Source organism: Desmodus rotundus, chromosome 8 (genome assembly GCF_022682495.2).
Source record: "Desmodus rotundus isolate HL8 chromosome 8, HLdesRot8A.1, whole genome shotgun sequence".
In the NCBI taxonomy this organism is placed as follows: Eukaryota; Metazoa; Chordata; class Mammalia; order Chiroptera; family Phyllostomidae; genus Desmodus; species Desmodus rotundus.
Window position 1 is genome coordinate 111,634,191 of NC_071394.1, and position 17,620 is coordinate 111,651,810.

At 40.2% G+C, this 17,620-nt stretch overlaps 1 protein-coding gene across 1 annotated transcript in view; it reads right to left on the minus strand.

Moving 5' to 3' along the window:
• Positions 1–6,150: 6,150 nt before the first annotated feature.
• Positions 6,151–17,620, minus strand: part of EFHB (EF-hand domain family member B) — a 48,530-nt gene continuing 37,060 nt past the window's right edge. Inside the window, exons 11-14 of the mRNA XM_024566246.3 lie at positions 14,956–15,163; positions 12,258–12,464; positions 10,331–10,512; positions 6,151–8,022 (exon numbers count right to left, since the gene is read on the minus strand). Coding sequence (XP_024422014.2) covers positions 7,849–8,022; positions 10,331–10,512; positions 12,258–12,464; positions 14,956–15,163 — 771 coding nt within the window. The 3' untranslated portion in view covers positions 6,151–7,848. The remainder of the gene's footprint in view (positions 8,023–10,330; positions 10,513–12,257; positions 12,465–14,955; positions 15,164–17,620) is intronic.

Here is a 17,620-nt window from a genome sequence, read left to right on the forward strand (position 1 = left end):
CACATATAAGTTCTTTGGCTTCTTCATTTCCTATACTATTCTTAACCTCCCCCTGTCTCTTTTCTACCTACCATTTATGCTTCTTATTCCCTGTACCTTTTCCCCCATTCTCTTCCCTCCCCCTCCCCGCTGATAACTCTCCATGTGATCTCCATTTCTGTGAATCTGTTCCTATTCTGGTTGATTGCTCAGTTTGTTTTTGTTTTTGTTTTTTAGGTTCAGTTGTTGATAGTTGTGAATTTGTTGTCATTTTACTGTTCATATTTTTTATCTTCTTTTTCTTAAATAAGTCCCTTTAACATTTCATATAATAAGGGCTTGGTGATGATGAACTCCTTTAACTTGACCTTATCTGGGAAGCATTTTATCTGCCCTTCCATTCTAAATGATAGCTTTGCTGGATACAGTAATCTTGGATGTAGGTCCTTGCCTTTCATGACTTGGAATACTTCTTTCCAGCCCCTTCTTGCCTGTAAGGTTTCTTTTGAGAAATCAGCTGACAGTCTTAAGGGAACTCCTTTGTAGGTAACTCTCTCCTTTTCTCCTACTGCTTTTAAGATTCTCTCCTTATCTTTAATCTTGGGCAATGTAATTATGATGTGCCCTGGTGTGTGCTTCCTTGGGTCCAACTTCTTTGGAACTCTCTGAAATTCTTGGACTCTCTGGAAGTCTATTTCCTTTACCAGATTGGGGAGGGTCTCCTTTGTTATTTTTTCAAATAAGTTTTCAGTTTCTTGCTCTTCCTTTTCTCCTTCTGGCACCCCTATGATTCAGATGTTGGAACATTTAAAGTTGTCCTGGAGGTTCCTAAGCCTCTTCTCATTTTTTTGAATTCTTGTTTCTTCATTCTTTTCTGGTTGAATGTTTATTTTTTCCTTCTCCAAATCATTGATTTGATTCCCCATTTCCTTCCCTTCACTGTTAGTTCCCTGTACATTTTCCTTTATTTCACTTTGCATAGCCCTCACTTCTTCCTCTATTTTATGACCATACTCAACCATTTCTGTGACCATCCTGATTACCAGTTTTGAGCTCTGCATCTGATATGTCAGCTATGTCTTCATTGCTTAGTTGTATTTATTTCTGGAGCCTTGATCTGTTCTTTCATTTGGACCTTTTTTTTTTTTTTTGTCTCGACATACCTGTTACATTGTAAGGGGTGGAGCCTTAGGTATTCTCCAGGGTGGGGCAACCCACATCACTGCATTGTGGAGCTGTATGTGGGGGAGGGGTCAAAGAGGGAACAATGCCACTTACTTGGTTCTTGGCTGGCTTTCAGTCACTTCCTCTAACACCCACAAGCAAATTGGGCTCTTCTGGTGCTGATTCCAGGGTGAGTGGGTTTGTGTATGTTCTAGGACACTGTGGGTCTGTCCAACGAACTCTCCTGTGAGGCTGGCAGTTTCTCCCACCATCTCAACCTCCACAGGTATTTACAGTCAGAGGTTTTGAGGCTTTATTTCCCTGATCTGGAACCCTGGGTTGCTTGGTCTGTCTTGCTCCTGGATTTATCCACATGAAAACGTGGGACCTCCCATCCACCAGCCATAGCCTTGCCTGCCCTGGTCCTCTGGCTGCTGCCTTGCCACACATCCTCTCCACCTCAGCTGCCTGTCTCTGCCCCTCCTACCAGTCTGGATGAGTGTTTCTTCTTTAACTCCTTGGTTTTCAGACCTCCATACAGTTTGATTTTTCTGACAGTTCTGGTTATTTTTTGTTTTTAAATCTGTTGTTGTCCTTCTTCAGGTTATGCAAGGAGGCAAAATGTATCTACCTATGCCTCCATCTTGGCTGGAAGTCGTATGTAGCTTTTGTTATGATTTCAAAGGGACATGTAACCAGGATCACTCTCTCTGTGTTAGTTTCTCTGTTATCTTTCTTGGTAATGTCAACATTCATGCAGGTGATCCTTCTACTTAACAACTGTCTTCTCACTTTTTGAATTCCTCTCCTTCAATGATCCTGTTCTCCACTTACTTCAGTCACTCAGGCACATTGTCAAATCCTAAACATTGCTATTACCGACAACTCTGCCACCTTCAGAATCTCACTTAGGAGAATTCCACTCTCTGATCACCAACTCTTATTTTTCTAGCTTTGGGTTTTTGGTTTTTTTTTTAATAGTACATCTTCACAATTCTTTAACCCAAGGGGATGGTTCAATCTATTGACCCTGGCATTTTTCAGTACTATTTCATTTTTGAACTTCCTCTTAACCCATCTTAGTTTCCATGATACATCACTAGAATCACTTCCTCACATGCACTTGTCTCCTTTGTCCCTTCTTCCCACCACCTTATTCACCAGGTGAACTTCCAATGCTAACTAAATCCAGATCTCCACTTACTCCAGATCTGAAGTCCAGCAGGTGCATATGAAAAAAACTAATTGAAGAAAAATACAATATGAAGGGATACGTCTCACTTTCAATTTATAATTGCCAAATTCAAGAGAATTGGCAATTTTATTATAATTGACAAATTGGACTTCAAATATTTGAATTTCTGTTTTTTTGAAAGATACTGTTAAGAAAATAAAATACTAGCTAAAGACAAGAGAAAACATCTGCAAAACACATATATGATAAAGGACTGGTATCCAGAATATATAAAGAATTCTCAAAACTATAATAAGAAAACAAGTCAATAAAAAAAATAGACAACATATTTGAACAGATGCTTCACCACAGAAGATATGTGTGTGGTCAGTGATCCCATAAAGGATGTTTAACAGCATTAGTCATCAGAAATGCAAACTAAAACCACAGTGTGCAATTACTGCAGCCCTACTAAAATGGCTAATATATATTTTTTAAGTTGACAAGCCCTGGCCAGTGTGGCTCAGTTGGTTGGAGCATCCCATTAACCAAAATGTTGCAGATTCTACTCCCAGTCAGGGCACACACCTAGCTTGTGGATTAGATTCCTGGTCTCTGTGTGTATAATCCCCAATTTGGGCACATATGGGAGGCAACCAACTGATGTTTCTCTCTCACATTGATGTTTCTCTTTCTCCCTTCCTCTCTCTCTAAAAAAGCAATGAAAAAAATAATCTCTGGTAAGTATAAAAAAAAATGTTGACAATACCAGGATGCACTAGAAATACTAGAAGCCTCATAAATTCCTGGTGAAAATGGAAAGTGATACAGCCATTTTGGAAATTTCTGTTTCTTATAAAGTTAAATATATACTTGCCATATAGTTCAGCAATCTTATCCTTAGCTGTCTTCCAAAGGGAAATAAAAACTTATGTTTATACAAAACTTATATCAAGTGTTCATAGCAGCTTTATGCAAAATTGCCAAACACTGGAAACAATTCTTGACTGGTGAATAGATAAACACACAGTGGAACACAACTCAGCAAAGAAAGACTTCACTACAGTTCCTCGTGATGCCATGGCTGCATCACAAAAACATTGCACTAATTTAACAAAGCCTGTCCCACAGCGCTAGCTACTACATACTCCATGGTTCTATTTAAACACTTTGAAAAAGGCAAAACTATAGGCCCAGAAAACACATCCGTGGCTATGAGGGGCTGGAGTGGGAGGGGGAGATGTTTACTGCAAAGGGCACAAGGGATTTGGGGGAAGCGATAGAAAAGTTCTATATTTTGCTTGTGATACTGGTTACACAACCTGTATGTGTTTTTCAACACTCATGAAATTGCACACTAAAAAGTGTAGAATTTACTGTATATGAATGATATCTCAATATATCTATTTAAAAATCAATACAATTTGTTAGAACATCAAAAACAACAAATACCTAGGAATAAATCCAACAGAAGGTATACAGTAACTCAAAATGGAAAACCATAAGCATTACTGAGATAAACATTATAAAAATGTCAATTCCCCCAATACCCCCAAATTCCCCCAATTTCCCCCAATGAAATCACAATAAAAATCCCAGATTTTATGTGTGCATCTTAAAAAAAAATAGAATGAGGAGCTCTGCTCAAAGCATAAAGAAGTGATAGACATGCCATGATAGGTATTCTAAATTACCGAAAGCAGCAAGCCCATGGGAATTGTCAAATCTGCCAAAAATCAACAATGGACACCCAATTAAGAATCATGAAGATAAGGGCAAAACCAAGAAAAAGCCAATAAAATGAGTAAATGGAGAATGAAATGGTCCTTACAAGTGGGCGGGCTGAGTTATGACCCAACTAGGCCGTTGATTAGTATTTACTGAGCTAAGATGGTGCTAGGTGCTCAAATATCCATTACCTCCATCACCATCAGAAGCACCTTGCCAGGTGATAAGGAAGCCACTGTTATTTCCCTTTCATAAATAAGAAAACCACAGCTCTGTAAGGTTAGGTGTCTGTCCCAAGATCACAAGTCCAGTGAGTGACAAGATTTGTTATACAAATCTAATGGTCCCAGTTCGCTTCTCAGCTAAGGTATGAGTGGTTAACCAAAATCGCTGAGCTTCATGACACTTCGTAGCCAGACTTCATGGAGCATGGAGACCCAAAGACTATGTCATGCTAGGGACTATGATACTTGCAAACCAGCACTGCATAACTGATGCGGTACAGTTTGGGGCAAATTGTGTCATTGTAGCAAGAAGTAGAAAAAAATCTAAATAATGAATTAAAAATCTTTGAAGGTATGCAACTTGATTGAGATTATAATTCTTCGTGTTTTATGAACATAGGCAAAGAAATGTAAATCACAAGGCATTCATGTTCTACATAAAAAGAAAGTTATGTACCTGACAGCATCCTGAGCACCGCGAACAACCATGCACTGTTTGGTTTCAGGAGTCTATGTGCTACAGTGCAGCTGGTTTCACAGGTGGACCATCTGCTTTTTGCTGGGCAGCAGGAAGAGATGGCTGCTGCTTAGGGCAGCTTGGTCCACAGGTTAAAGTTGGCTTCTTCAGTGACAGGACAGCATATGCAAATGACATCAAGCAAACAGAGGAGATGCTGGCCTTAACTGAAGATAAACTGGAAGGTTTCCCACTGCTCAGACCTTAGGAAAGGCAACTTTTATAAAACCACAAGGGAGCGTTGGTGACACCATAAGCCGTGGAGGGGTTCTCAGGCAGAGGTCTGGCAAGCCAACGCCAGCCAACAGGCCTATACTAGGCAGAAGCAGCCTCAAGGTACAGCCTGCTGCAGTTTGATGTACATTTCAGTTAGAACGCGCTTGCTGTAGTTATGAGAGGCAGTGACCTCAGCCAATAGCAGGTTGCCAAGATGCAATAAGAAGCAGCTAGGCAAGGATTCAAGTACAGAAAAGAACCTTTCCATGTACGTAAACCCTTTTGAATATTAGGCGGTGAAACTTCTAAACAGTAAGTCAATTCAGACGCTTTTATGCTACAAAGCTTGGTAGTCTGGCTCTAGCTTTTTTAAGTAGAGCTTTACCCAGATAGGTATCACTATGTCCATCACCCCGAAGCCATCCTGCATTCAAAGCAGGGAGCAAACCATCAATCAGCTTAACTCGGATTCATGTAGCTCAAAAACCATCCCCACCACATGCCCCACTTTGACTCTAGGTGATTTAATTTATAGGAGAAAGAAATCTTCACAGGAGGTGAGTTTCTTAATCCTAATCAATTCCAAAGCAAGAAGCAATTGAAACAGCTCCTGGGCGCAGGAGTGAGAGGCCCACTCACAAGAGAATATTGACAATAGCCTGTGAAGCAGTGCATTCACTCAGTTCAGTGCCTGGAGGCTTGGATAACGTCAATAGGCATGAAGCTTAAAAATAAAAGCATTGTTTCAGATTACCAGAAACTAAAGAGACGTGACAACTTAATGCAGCATGTAATTGTGAGTTGGATCCAACCTAGACCATGAAAAATGTGTTTGCCATAAAGGACAACATTAGTATGATAAAGGATTATTGGATAAATTTGAAAAATGTCTGTAGATTAGATAATAATGCCATAGCAATGATAATTTTCTGACTTTGGAAATTACACTATGGTTGGTAATAGAATGTCTTTGTTTATAGGAAAGAGGAAATACACACAGGAGTGTTTACGAGTAAAATATGCATGTGTAGATTGGTGGGTAGGTGGGCAGGTGGATGGATGGATGGAGTTAAAGAAAACAGAGCTGGACAATAGTTAAAGCAGTATAACAGAGATTTTATTTACAATAAGGAAAAAGCGATCTCAGTATAGAATTAGGCTCAATTCTGAATATAACAAGGAAAAATGGGGATTTGTAGCCAAGATTGGGACAGGTTGGTACATAAAAATTACTAAGAAGAGACATCAAAGGTAGAGGGTGTTCTTGCCAAACAACTTAACAGGAGTTCTTGCTAAAGGTAAGCCAAGGTTTCACATATAGACGATGAGGGATGAGCAATTTGATAGGACATGGTGGAGGGTAGTAGGATATCAAGGGTGAGAGGATTCTCTCTAGACTTAGGAGGATTCTTTCAAAAACTGGGCAATGTAGGCCCAGTAAGGACAAACACAGAAGTCCAAGGTCAAGTCCTAGTCGAGAAGAGGGCTCATAGGAGCCTGATTAAAGTTTGATCAATGAGTCTGTCTTTGTCAATGAATGGAGAAATGGATGGATGGATGGATGGATGGATAGATGGACACACAGACGTAGATATGCTTGTAAATGTTTAACAACTGGCCCTTTTGGGGGGGGAATCCCTAATCTGTAACTTTGTTGGTTTCCTTAGTAGATACTCCCACTATAGTTAGTTTCACGCTGCCAAGGTGGGGTCACTGGACGCAGTGCTGGGAAGAACTGCTGGACTGTGAGTGGCAGGCTCCAGCACAGCCCCGTGTGATTCTCTGTGCTACCTTTGCAAATCTTCTGTAAGTCTGAGGTCATTTCAAAATAAAAAGTTAAAATTTTTCACACATATATAAATTCCCTAGATCATAAATCTATTAGAAAATTGTTTTTCCAGAGATTGGGTACAGCAAGGTTTTAAACCGTAGTTCTCTTTATTTAAGTAATGGTAGACTACAGTCTAACCACAATGTCTAAGTTAAACAGTACTTTTTCACACTAACAGACAACAAACAACGAAAGGTTAAGGTCCATCGCAGAGAAATATTGACAGAATTCACACTATGGATCATTTAATTAATCAGGTTATATTGCTGGTAAAGAGCTTCAGGCATGGATTTAACCCATGACACAGAAGAATCGCACTGTGCTGAGATCACACAATGCCCATCCTTGTGTCATCCAGGATGGGCATCACCTGTGTGTACCAAAGAACGGGGGCATGAGGGATGGAGTGATTCGGCACAATTTGCTGCTAAACACTCTCTAACGCTACATCGAAATGGTGGGTCAGCTGTGTCCTCTTCAGTTTCTTCAAGGACAGCATCATTTTCAGGCCACAGAAAGATATTAAAAACCAAAGGTCTGATGTCATTGCTGGAACTCAAGTTTTTGCTCTCTAAATTCTGCTCCTTGTGATTAAGTCTGTTTCCTCAGTTGCTCAAAAAAATCTAAAAGTCCGCTAGGCTTACATTTTTATAGTGACGCCCAAAGAGAAAATTAACAGAATGCGGAAGGCAAAAATTTTGTGAACACAGACCAGACTTTCAGACAACCAACTAAAATGCAATGAATTCTTAGTCACACCAAACATGACGAACTTCTAACGTCATTCCAAACTACACCTTCGGTGAAGCGCTTGTCAAGTTCTTTGGTGCTTTATAAAATAAAATAAAATAAATTTTAAAATCCGAAATCTAACTTATTAGCAATACACACAGGCATATGAGCCCTGCCACAGTGATCACTGATAACATAGTAGCTAAAACTGGAATGAAATGAACATTTTATATGACCACAGATTTAACAATTCTTTTATTTAAGTGAATAAACTCCAAAAATATCACATGGTCACTTTACACTTGATCCGGTCTGCATGTTGTAGCTCATCGAGAGCATTTCTAATGTTCTCAATACAAACTTCTCCTCTGTGATGTTTTTTGGATGCAAGATTCCATACATTCTCAAATTCTTCATCAGAAAGCTGGACACCAATGTTACATAATATCTGTGCAATCTAGAAGAAAACATGGAAAGTCAAGCCAAGATTTATGTTTATAAATTTGTATTTTTGCCATGTTTGTAACATGTAAGACTACAAATATTTACCCAAAAGAAAAGGTATGTGGGGGGAAAGGGAGGTAATTTGTGTGTATAGGTGTACTTATTACATATAAAGAGCAAATACCAAAATTCCAGGACTTTCATTTCAGGAAGAATGTTGTGAAGATGAATATGAGGGTGTTCAACTATAATAGCCAACATATAAAATTACTTCTTTCAACTCTAGTGTTTTTGGTTATTTTAAAGGGAGGCAGCCAAATTCCAGCAAAAAGAGTTAAAAATAGAACACCTGCTGGATTTGAGTTCCATCTCAGTCACTTCTTGTCACTACAATCTTCTGTCATGTAAGCCCCTTGAAAATTAGTTTCTCTTCTTTAAAATAAGAACGTGTATAAAACACCTCTAACGGGCCTGTTGCAAACTTTAGTTCCGGGGGTGCAACCGGCCGACAGATTGCGCATGCACAAGCAACTGAGCAGACTGAAATCTGAGCATATCGAAAGCCAGCAAACTTGGTTATTAATAACCACTCTGCAATAATAATTATTAAAAGAGATAAAGGAAGAGGGAAAACATGCTTCTCATGTCCCAGAGAAAGTATAAGAAAGGAAAGATTAAGAACTAGCAGTGAAAAGAAATGTTAGAATGAGTAGAGGCTATAAAAGATTTGAAACAAATGAACAAAAAAGAAACTAAATTTAAAAGAGGAAAAACATTTACTATAAAGTGTACAGGGGGGAAAAGAAAGCAAAGAGGGAAATGAAAGGTTAGACAGGGAATAGGGAAGCCAAAGAAATAGAATAGTTGCAGAATAAATCTATTAAACAGAATCTGAACAACAATTAAAAGACCCCCTGGAAATGAGGTGCCCTTGTGGGAAATTAACAGTATAATCAAATACACTTGAAATTCTGAAGAGCAGCTCTTCCAGCAGCTGCAGCTACACAGCAAAAACAGCTCAAGGTCCCTGTGCAGGGCTAATATTTTCCGGTGGCCAGCGGCAGGTGAACGCTGCGTGGTCTGAGTCAGCCTCGGGCATCCCAGAGCTCTTCCGCTTCCTTCCGCCTCCCCAGGAGGCAACCCTCCCAAGTTCAGCATTCCAATGTGTATTGATTAGCTAATGTAACACTGTTACAGAAACCCACATCTATTCCCAGGTTAACTCCAACCAGGCCTTTGGGTCTTCCTTTTCATCTCGAATTGTGAAATAAAGGACGACTTCCTAATTAAAAGAATTTTAGGCTTCATAAAACAAGCAGATTTTCGTGGGGAATTTTGTTTGTTTCTTCATTTGGCAACCCTGACCTTCAGCATCACGGGCCCTTTGAAGTGAATGAAGGAAGTGAAAATACAGACGAGGCGTGTCTCTGACCCCCTGGGAAGGATCCTGAGTTCCGTCTTTGTTACCAGCCAGGAGGTGTGGTCCTCTGAGCTTCTCCCTTCCTGTCTCCCCCACCTCAACAGAGTGAATCATTACAATGAATCCCTTATTAATTTAATATTTAGTAAGTTTTCAAGCCATCGCCCCTTCATCCGAAGTCCCAGAAGGCTTCATGTGTCTGTTCACATCATTTCTACCTCCAGCTCAGAAGGTCCTGGGGAAGCAGTTACTCGCTAGATCACCGGTGCAGTGCTAACCCCGCCGGTCCGACCAGGCGCTGCTGTTAATCCTAGGCCCTCTGAACCCCAGTGACTCACTGGCTGCTCCTGCTTTATTATCCATCTAGAAAGAAAATCATCTGGGACACGAGGACCATGTTTTCTGAGAATAAAAGAAAAAAGAAGAAAAACAAGACCGATGGGCTGGCACATAGATGGGACCCAGTATTTCAAATCAGCGCTGCTGGAGATCCCCGGAGCCTGGCCCAGCGCTGGCTCTCTGGTTCTAGAGGTGCAAGGACTGACACACAGTAGGGCTGATCCTTTTTGCTGCCTTTTTCAACTAAGAATGATGTTGAACGTTTTAGGAGAACATTTTCCTTTTTATCACAGGTCTCAGTGAATATATGACGTGAAAGTGATGCTTGCTATCCTAGACTAAATTCTACTTCCAGCATCGCACCAAAATGTCACAACCAGTTTGAACATCACCCTCGAGCATCATTTATTTGGGGATCCTGATGACTTCTGATGGCTAATATAAAAGCTCAAGTTTTATAAAGTCTCATAGTAAGTAGTTGTGGATATATACACATTCCTACATTTATGTATTGATGTCAAGCTGACATTTCTTTTAACCCTTTTGAAATAATACGCTGTACCTCTTTTTTTGATCTGGTCTGGAAGAAGTCTCTTTCAAACACTCCTTTCTGGCCGAAGATGCTAGGATGTAGTAATGAATAGGCATTGCCCTCTTCACCATAATCAATTCTATCACTGATACGGCGAATTCGGGGGGCAGGAATATCCGACCGAACGGTTGGAACACCATGGATGGGATAACCTAGGACATCGGTGAGGGAGGAAAACACACTTTGTGAAACTGAGCTGTAGAATACAGTAGCCAGCAGCCACATGCGGCTATTTCAAGCACTTGAAATGTGATTGAGATGTGCTATAAGTGCAAAACATACGCTGAATATCAAAGATTTTATACCAAAAAGTGAACTATTTAATTAATCACTTTATATCGATTACCCGTTAAAATGATAATGTTTTGGAGGTAAATATTATATACAAAAATATACATACTATTAAAATCAATTTTACTTGTTTTCTTTTTCTTAATGTGGCTACTGAAAATTTATAAGCACATATGACTCCAGTTATATTTCTATTAGACAGCATCATTCTATTTTTTTTAAACATTTTTTATTGTTGTTCGGGTATAGTTTTCTGCCTTCCCCACCCCTCCTCCCCTCCATCCCAGCCCTCCCCACCTCCCTCCCCTGTTTCTGCCCCCCCCTTGTTATTGTCCATGTGTCCTTTATCATTGTTCCTGTAAACCCTTCACCCTTTTCCCCCATTATCCCCTCCCCTCTCCCTTCTGGTCACTGTCAGCCTATTCTCAATTTCAGTGTCTTTGACTATACTTTGCTTGCTGAGTATTTGTTGATTAGATTCCTGTTAATGGTGAGATCATATGGTATTTGTCTTTCACCACCTGGCTTATTTCACTTAGCATAATGCTCTCCAGCTCCATCCATAGACAGCATCATTCTAAAGAACAGCAAAACCTCATTATGCCAGAACGTATAGCAAGTCTATAAAATCCAGTTACAAAAAATATGTAAATCCTTAATCATGTCCTTAGTCCAAAGAAGTGATCTTAACCAGCATAAAATAGTCTTTCTAATAACCAATGTTCATCATACTTGATATGGAGAAGTAGAATATTATGGGCTAAACTCTATCTTCCCCAGATTTATGTGTTCTATCCCCTAGAACCTAGAATGTGACCGTATTTGGAAATAGGGTCCAAATAGATGTAATTAAGATGAGATCGTACTGGAGTAGTCCCCTCATCTATTATGACTGGGATCCTTAGAGAAGGGGGCATGTGGCCACACAGACACTCACATAGGAGAACACCATGTGAAGATGACGGCAGAGATGAGGGTGATGAAGCAGAAGCCAAGTTGTGCCCACTCTGCCAGCAAACCACCAGAAGCTAGGGGAGAGTCAGGGAACAGATTCTGCCTCACAGCCCTCAGAAGGAACCAACCCTGCTGACACCTTGATCTTGGACTTCTAACCTCCAGATCTGTGAGATGGTACACTTACGTTGGTTAAGTCATCCAGTCTGTGGTAGTTGTTATGGCAGCCCTAGCAAACTCATAGATAGAGAATGAAGATAGTGAGAATTGTTTTGTAAGATCTCTTCAAATATTTGAAGGCAAATCTGAGTGTAGCTAAGAGTCATGTGGTTTAAAAGTCTCCTAAAGCTCGGTGACATCTGAATTCCTACAATGTATACCATTCAGTATTCTGATCTATGATGGTTTCAATTTCATTAATATAGAGAGAATCCTTTCACTGGGATCATCACCAACAACCGTTCAGTTCAGCCTAAACTTAGTGAGACCCTCTGGGTGCTTGGATACAGAATTAAATGAAAGATCCTAGACTTTGAGAAACTTACAGTCTAATGGAAAGAGGCTGGGGGACAATGCAAAGACAGATAAAGGACACGTCACTTCCACATTTGCTGATCATTTTAAACCTCAGCAAATACGGTGACATACTCACAAATGGAAGGAACGGCTCCTACAACCGCACTGATCTCAGAAGAAGAGGTCTTATAGTGACTGGAAACTTTATCGCTCGGCCTCAGAAGTGTCCGGAGGGTTTTTTCTGAGCTCCCACTTAAGACAATATCTTCAGGCTTTATCAGGAGAGTTGGTTCAGATTCTTCCACATTAGCCTCAGCAGAGTTTGCACAATCTGGCTTTCTACCTTTAAGCAAAGAGGGCAAGGGGAAGAAAGTACAGGAAGAAGTTACTACTTGGTTCTTCCAACTCGCAGCAAAATCATTTTTCCCATTTAGTTTCTTCCTGCTGGTGGAAACTGAGCTGGGGCTGGAGTAAACCCTCCACGGATGCCAGAACCCCCGTGTAGAAGAACAAGTTCAGGCTAACGTCATATACTAGGAAATTAGAACTTAGTCCAATGTTTCTTTTCTCCATTCCACTCATTTGACTCCAGAATAAAGCTTTTAGATCTAAAAGAATGAAAACGTAGAACCTATTTTTTTCTTTCTTCTTATTTTTAATCAGTGCTTATTTTCATATTTTACTTGAACTACAGGATTGCCAGAGTTGCTCCTAAGGCTCTGCCCTAGGAGGATATAGGAAAAGACATATTTAGAGTTGTAAATTCCACACATACCTGACCATGGAAGGGGAGCCCCATATGTTGCAACATTTGGAAAAATGATGAGAACTCACTATGACCTCAGAAGCTGATTGTAAATAACTTCCTTAAAATCAGTCTATAAAAGAAAACCCTGAAATTATAAGATTGTGGCCTGTTTTGCAGATTAGCTTTGCTGAATCAATTCTGAAATTTAAGAGTACATTCCTGACATTGTTTCAAACAGAGCTGCTAATTTGACAGCTAGCACAAGAGGGCGCTGTGGTCCTTCACGCTCTACAGGAACTCGCAGTCCTGAGAAAGCCCAAGCAAGCTTTGCCAAAGGCAAATGGTGCCCCAGTATGAGAGTGAGGTGGGAACCGTGGACAACCAGAAGACAAGCCTCGGTAAAGCCTGCACTCCCCATTCAGCACCTAACAATTCTTGCCCTGGAAGCATTCAGGCCCATTCCAGGTCCTCAAATCCCCTCCTCACCTCCACCACCCCCCATACACAAAAACCAGAAATCTGTTCAAATATGAAAAAAAAGTTCCTCAAAAAAGTGTTTGAAAGCCACTGTCTTAGAGTACTTACCCACCCCTTCACCCTTCCTCCAGAAGTCAACAGTAAGATAGAATTTGGTATAAGACAATCCCTGAGCCCCTTCTGACGCCCTGGCCACTGTCTTAGAAGATAAAAAAAATCTCAAGAATTCCATGGAAAATGGCTGACAAAGTCAGGACCCAAAATCCAGAAACGATTTGAAAGACTTGTGTGTAAACAGGCTTCTGCCTTCCCCCCACTACTCATTAGTTGTGCCAAGAAGAAAAAAAAAAACACACCCATATTTCTGAGAGCTTAATTAGGTAGAGAAGATTCCCCCGCTTCCCTAGTGGATAGACTAGCAGGCCCTTGCAGAAAGCCGCGACCAAGGAACACAAGTGAAAACAGTAGTATCTTCACTTTTTAGAAGAGAGAAAATAAAAATGTAAACAACCTTCTTAAATAGTCAATCCTCTCTAATAATCGAGATTCGAACATTAAAGCAAATGATGGATCGCTATATACCAACCAAATTAGAGGACTGTTTGAAAGAACACTCAGTGGAACATGGTTGCAGTAAAATTGTCTCCCAGCCTTGGCTGAGAAAGTTGCAAATTGGTGAAATCATTTTGAAAAGCAAATATATATATATACACACACACAAAGAGAGTTAACTTCTGGGATAATAATAACATTCATAAGAAGTGAGATATGATTAGAAACACAAAGCTGTTTGAGAGTTAATAATCATTAAAGCATTACCCATATTACTTTAAAACTGTCTGGAAACAACCTAAATTTTAAAGAGTGAAGAAATAGTTTCATAATTTATAATACAATAGCCTGAGGGAACTGAAAATGAAGTTTACAGAACACATAAAAGTATCTCTTCATTCCATAGAAATTTGAAAGTTAAATTTAAAAAAGAAAACAAATGAAAATGGTACATTCACTGTGAATTTAGCTATGTTTAAATATGTGCATATACACATACAAATATGTATATAAGTATATCTATATGTGATTAGTGATGTGGGAATGTAATATGGAATCATGAAAATATTTAAGTAAATGTAAAGATTATGGTTTTCTTTTTTTTTTAAAGATTTAAAAGATCAAATTTTCCTTTGTCGAATTCTACTTTACTTATTGACTTTCCCTGATGGAAGAAAGCTAATTACAAAAATGATTTTCAAACAGCTTTCTGTGGAACTATATATCCTATTTTGTGCTTCTGAATAACTTATTTTGCTTTTAATTTTTTTCTCTTAAAGGACTAATACATGATTCTAAATTCAAAAGATGCAAAATATAGATTAAACACTGAGTCTCACTGTCCTTCAGCTACCTAGTTGCCCCTCCCTGGAAATAGAAATGATATCAAATTCTTCCCTATCCTTCTACAGATATTCTATACATAAACAAGCAAGTAAATAAATATGTCTATAAGTGCATATTTTAAAATATATATTAAAGTTGAGAAGAGATGAGCTCCTAGAAAAATGAAAATATAAAAGTCCATTTAAGAATTCAGGCAAGTTTCAAAAATTACCTTTAATGACAACCCTCTCTTCATACTCTTTAAGAGGCATTTTATCTTTCCAGTTAAGAAAATTTGCAAATTCTAGGTAGTTAATCAGCCCGTCGTTATCCACATCACAGTAGTCAAATAGCAAGTCCAACAGCTTCTCATCCAAGTGCAGGAGGGCCTGATCACAAGCTTCCTGAAGCTCAGCTTTATCTATCACCCCGTCTCCTTTCTGTTAGACGTGAAGCAAAAAAGGTGAAGTGAGCATTGCCTTCCAGAGCAGAGTGTGCAACATCTATTATTTCATTTAAGAAAAAAAGAAAGAGTTCTATCATATAAATTCAATGAAGTGGTCTTATTTTTCACAAACAAGGAGTCAAATATTAAGTGAGATTGGTCTTCATTGTGTCAACCTAATATGTGCAGTGGTTTCAGCCCTGGTCGGAGCAGGGTGTGGCTCAGAATCTCTGTGAATTCTATGTAATAATGTTTTAATTTAAATCATGCTGTTTGCACTGTGGCAGAGCAAATGTGGCCACAATTCACGCTTGCCATTTCATCTGACCGATGTTGTGTACTTTTGACAGCTCTCTACAATGTTTCGTGCTTTCAAAGTGTTCTGGTGTCCCAATGGGGCAGTAAGTGATCCTCCACTTCACTACCTGGTAATGAGAAGAAATTGGGGAAATAGCAGTGAGCCAAGTCCAGGGAAGCAGATTCAAAGATAGTTGCTTGCTTGTTGTTAACACTCCTATGGGCAAGAGGGACCTGTTACCAATTTGGTGGTCAGCCCAGGAGGGGAAGTTTCCACTCCCTTTCAGAGAATAGTTAAATATAGGAGCACCTCCGCTGAGTGTAATAGAAGGGAAATTTATGCCGGCTCTATGGCTCTGGGCAGAAACTGGCTGATCCACCTGGGAGATGAGGAGGCAGAGCACATAATGCTTGTTAAGGAAGAAAAGAGCTGGAATGTCTTATAGCTCAGCCGTTCCTGTAGTCTCTGCAGCCAACCTTAAATCCATTTGGAGATGACAGTAAAGGATCTGAGTATATTTTAAGTGGGTCCTGGCTGTTAGAAGGGGGCTATGACCCTCTCAGAGAGATTTCTCTGAGACAAAATATAATGTAAACAAGAAATAGAAGAAGAAAAAGAAAAACGGTAAGAGAAAGGAGAAAATATAAACCAAAAAAAAGAGGGAGAGAGATTTCTCTGAGGCAGACCAGGGAAACCATAAATGACTCACTGGCTAGGGTTCAGCTCGTGTGCCCAGGATTGGATTTACAACGATGAACATGATCCCTGGAGACCAAGAAATGACCCAGTGGTTCTAAATAAATCCCCGTTGTCAGCTCTGTGGGCCTGGAAAATGTCCCTAGCCCTTATGTTGAAACAGAATGAGAATTTAAAACATACTCTTTTTTTTTTTAATGCATCTGTTGCTATTAAAATGTATTATCTTAACAAGGGAGCTACAAATGCCCTGGATTAAAGCAGATTCCTTTACAAAAGCCTCTGCAGCAAACCCAAGTCAACCAAAGACGCAAACCCCGCAGCCCCGACTGAAAAGCAATGTGGGCTGTGGCTGTTGATTCAAGAGGTCTTCAAAACTGAAATAGATGGTGTCACTAATGGTGACCTTGCGGCCCAGGGTGGGGCTTTGTGTAGACTGAAAACATCGGTGGTTTTTTCATTTGTGTGGCCTGATAACTTTGGTGGTTTCTTCCTTTGAGCTGTCTGCTGCCACCATACCACTCAAAACTGAAAGCATGTTTCTTACTCACTGGTGCAGAGCTTCTCTCCCCCTCTGTACCCTTGATCTCTCCCTTCCCATACCCCAACCTCAGCAGCTCTAAAAAGAAGGATGACTAAATGTGGGACTAAAGTCTCCCTGTCCCCAAGGGAGATCAAAGGCCACACACATCTACCCAAGTAGGCCGTGAAATTCAGTGGTGCAAAGACTCAAACTTTTGTGGCTTCTTTGGATACTGGTGCCAAAGTCATCATCCTACTCAGTCTGCAGGGTCGGGGAGAGGTCTAGATGCAGCTGGGGCGGGGGTGGGGGGGCGGACAGGGGCAGGGTTTGTTTGAAGTGGAGAAGGAAAGCTAGCAAGAGTATATTTCTGTGGCTTCTAATATGAATGTATAATTGATATAGATACTTTGCATGCCTGTACTGTGAATGTTCTTAAGAGCCAGGGCACTTATGATCAAGAAGAGCCACATGTAGAGAATTGCTAGTATCCATACCTAGGCGACCCCGCAACCCAAATGACCCCTTTGAGCTACAAGTCTCCATGACTAATGATTTTGCCACTTGGAGCCGCTGCAAATGAGAGGCAACTTCCACTTGGAAGTGCCCCTTGAGGTTTAAGACTCAGGGCTCCCTTCACCCCATAACCACATGGACACCTTTTGAAAAGCAGCTATTAGCCTGCTACTGAGCTCTTGTTGAAACTAAACACCTGACCCACGGAGGCCTTGTGACTTGCCAGACTGATCAACATTTTGAAGTGAGCTAACTTAGACTCCATGATTAACAAGGTAGGAAGGGCCTAACAAGCCTCAGTTGGGAAATGGTAATGATATATTCAAGAAGGCAGCCGGCCTGACCCGAGTAACATCTCAGCTTTACATGAAAAAGGGCAGCAATCCTTTGGGGAAAATTTCTGTTCATCTTTGCTACCTAAA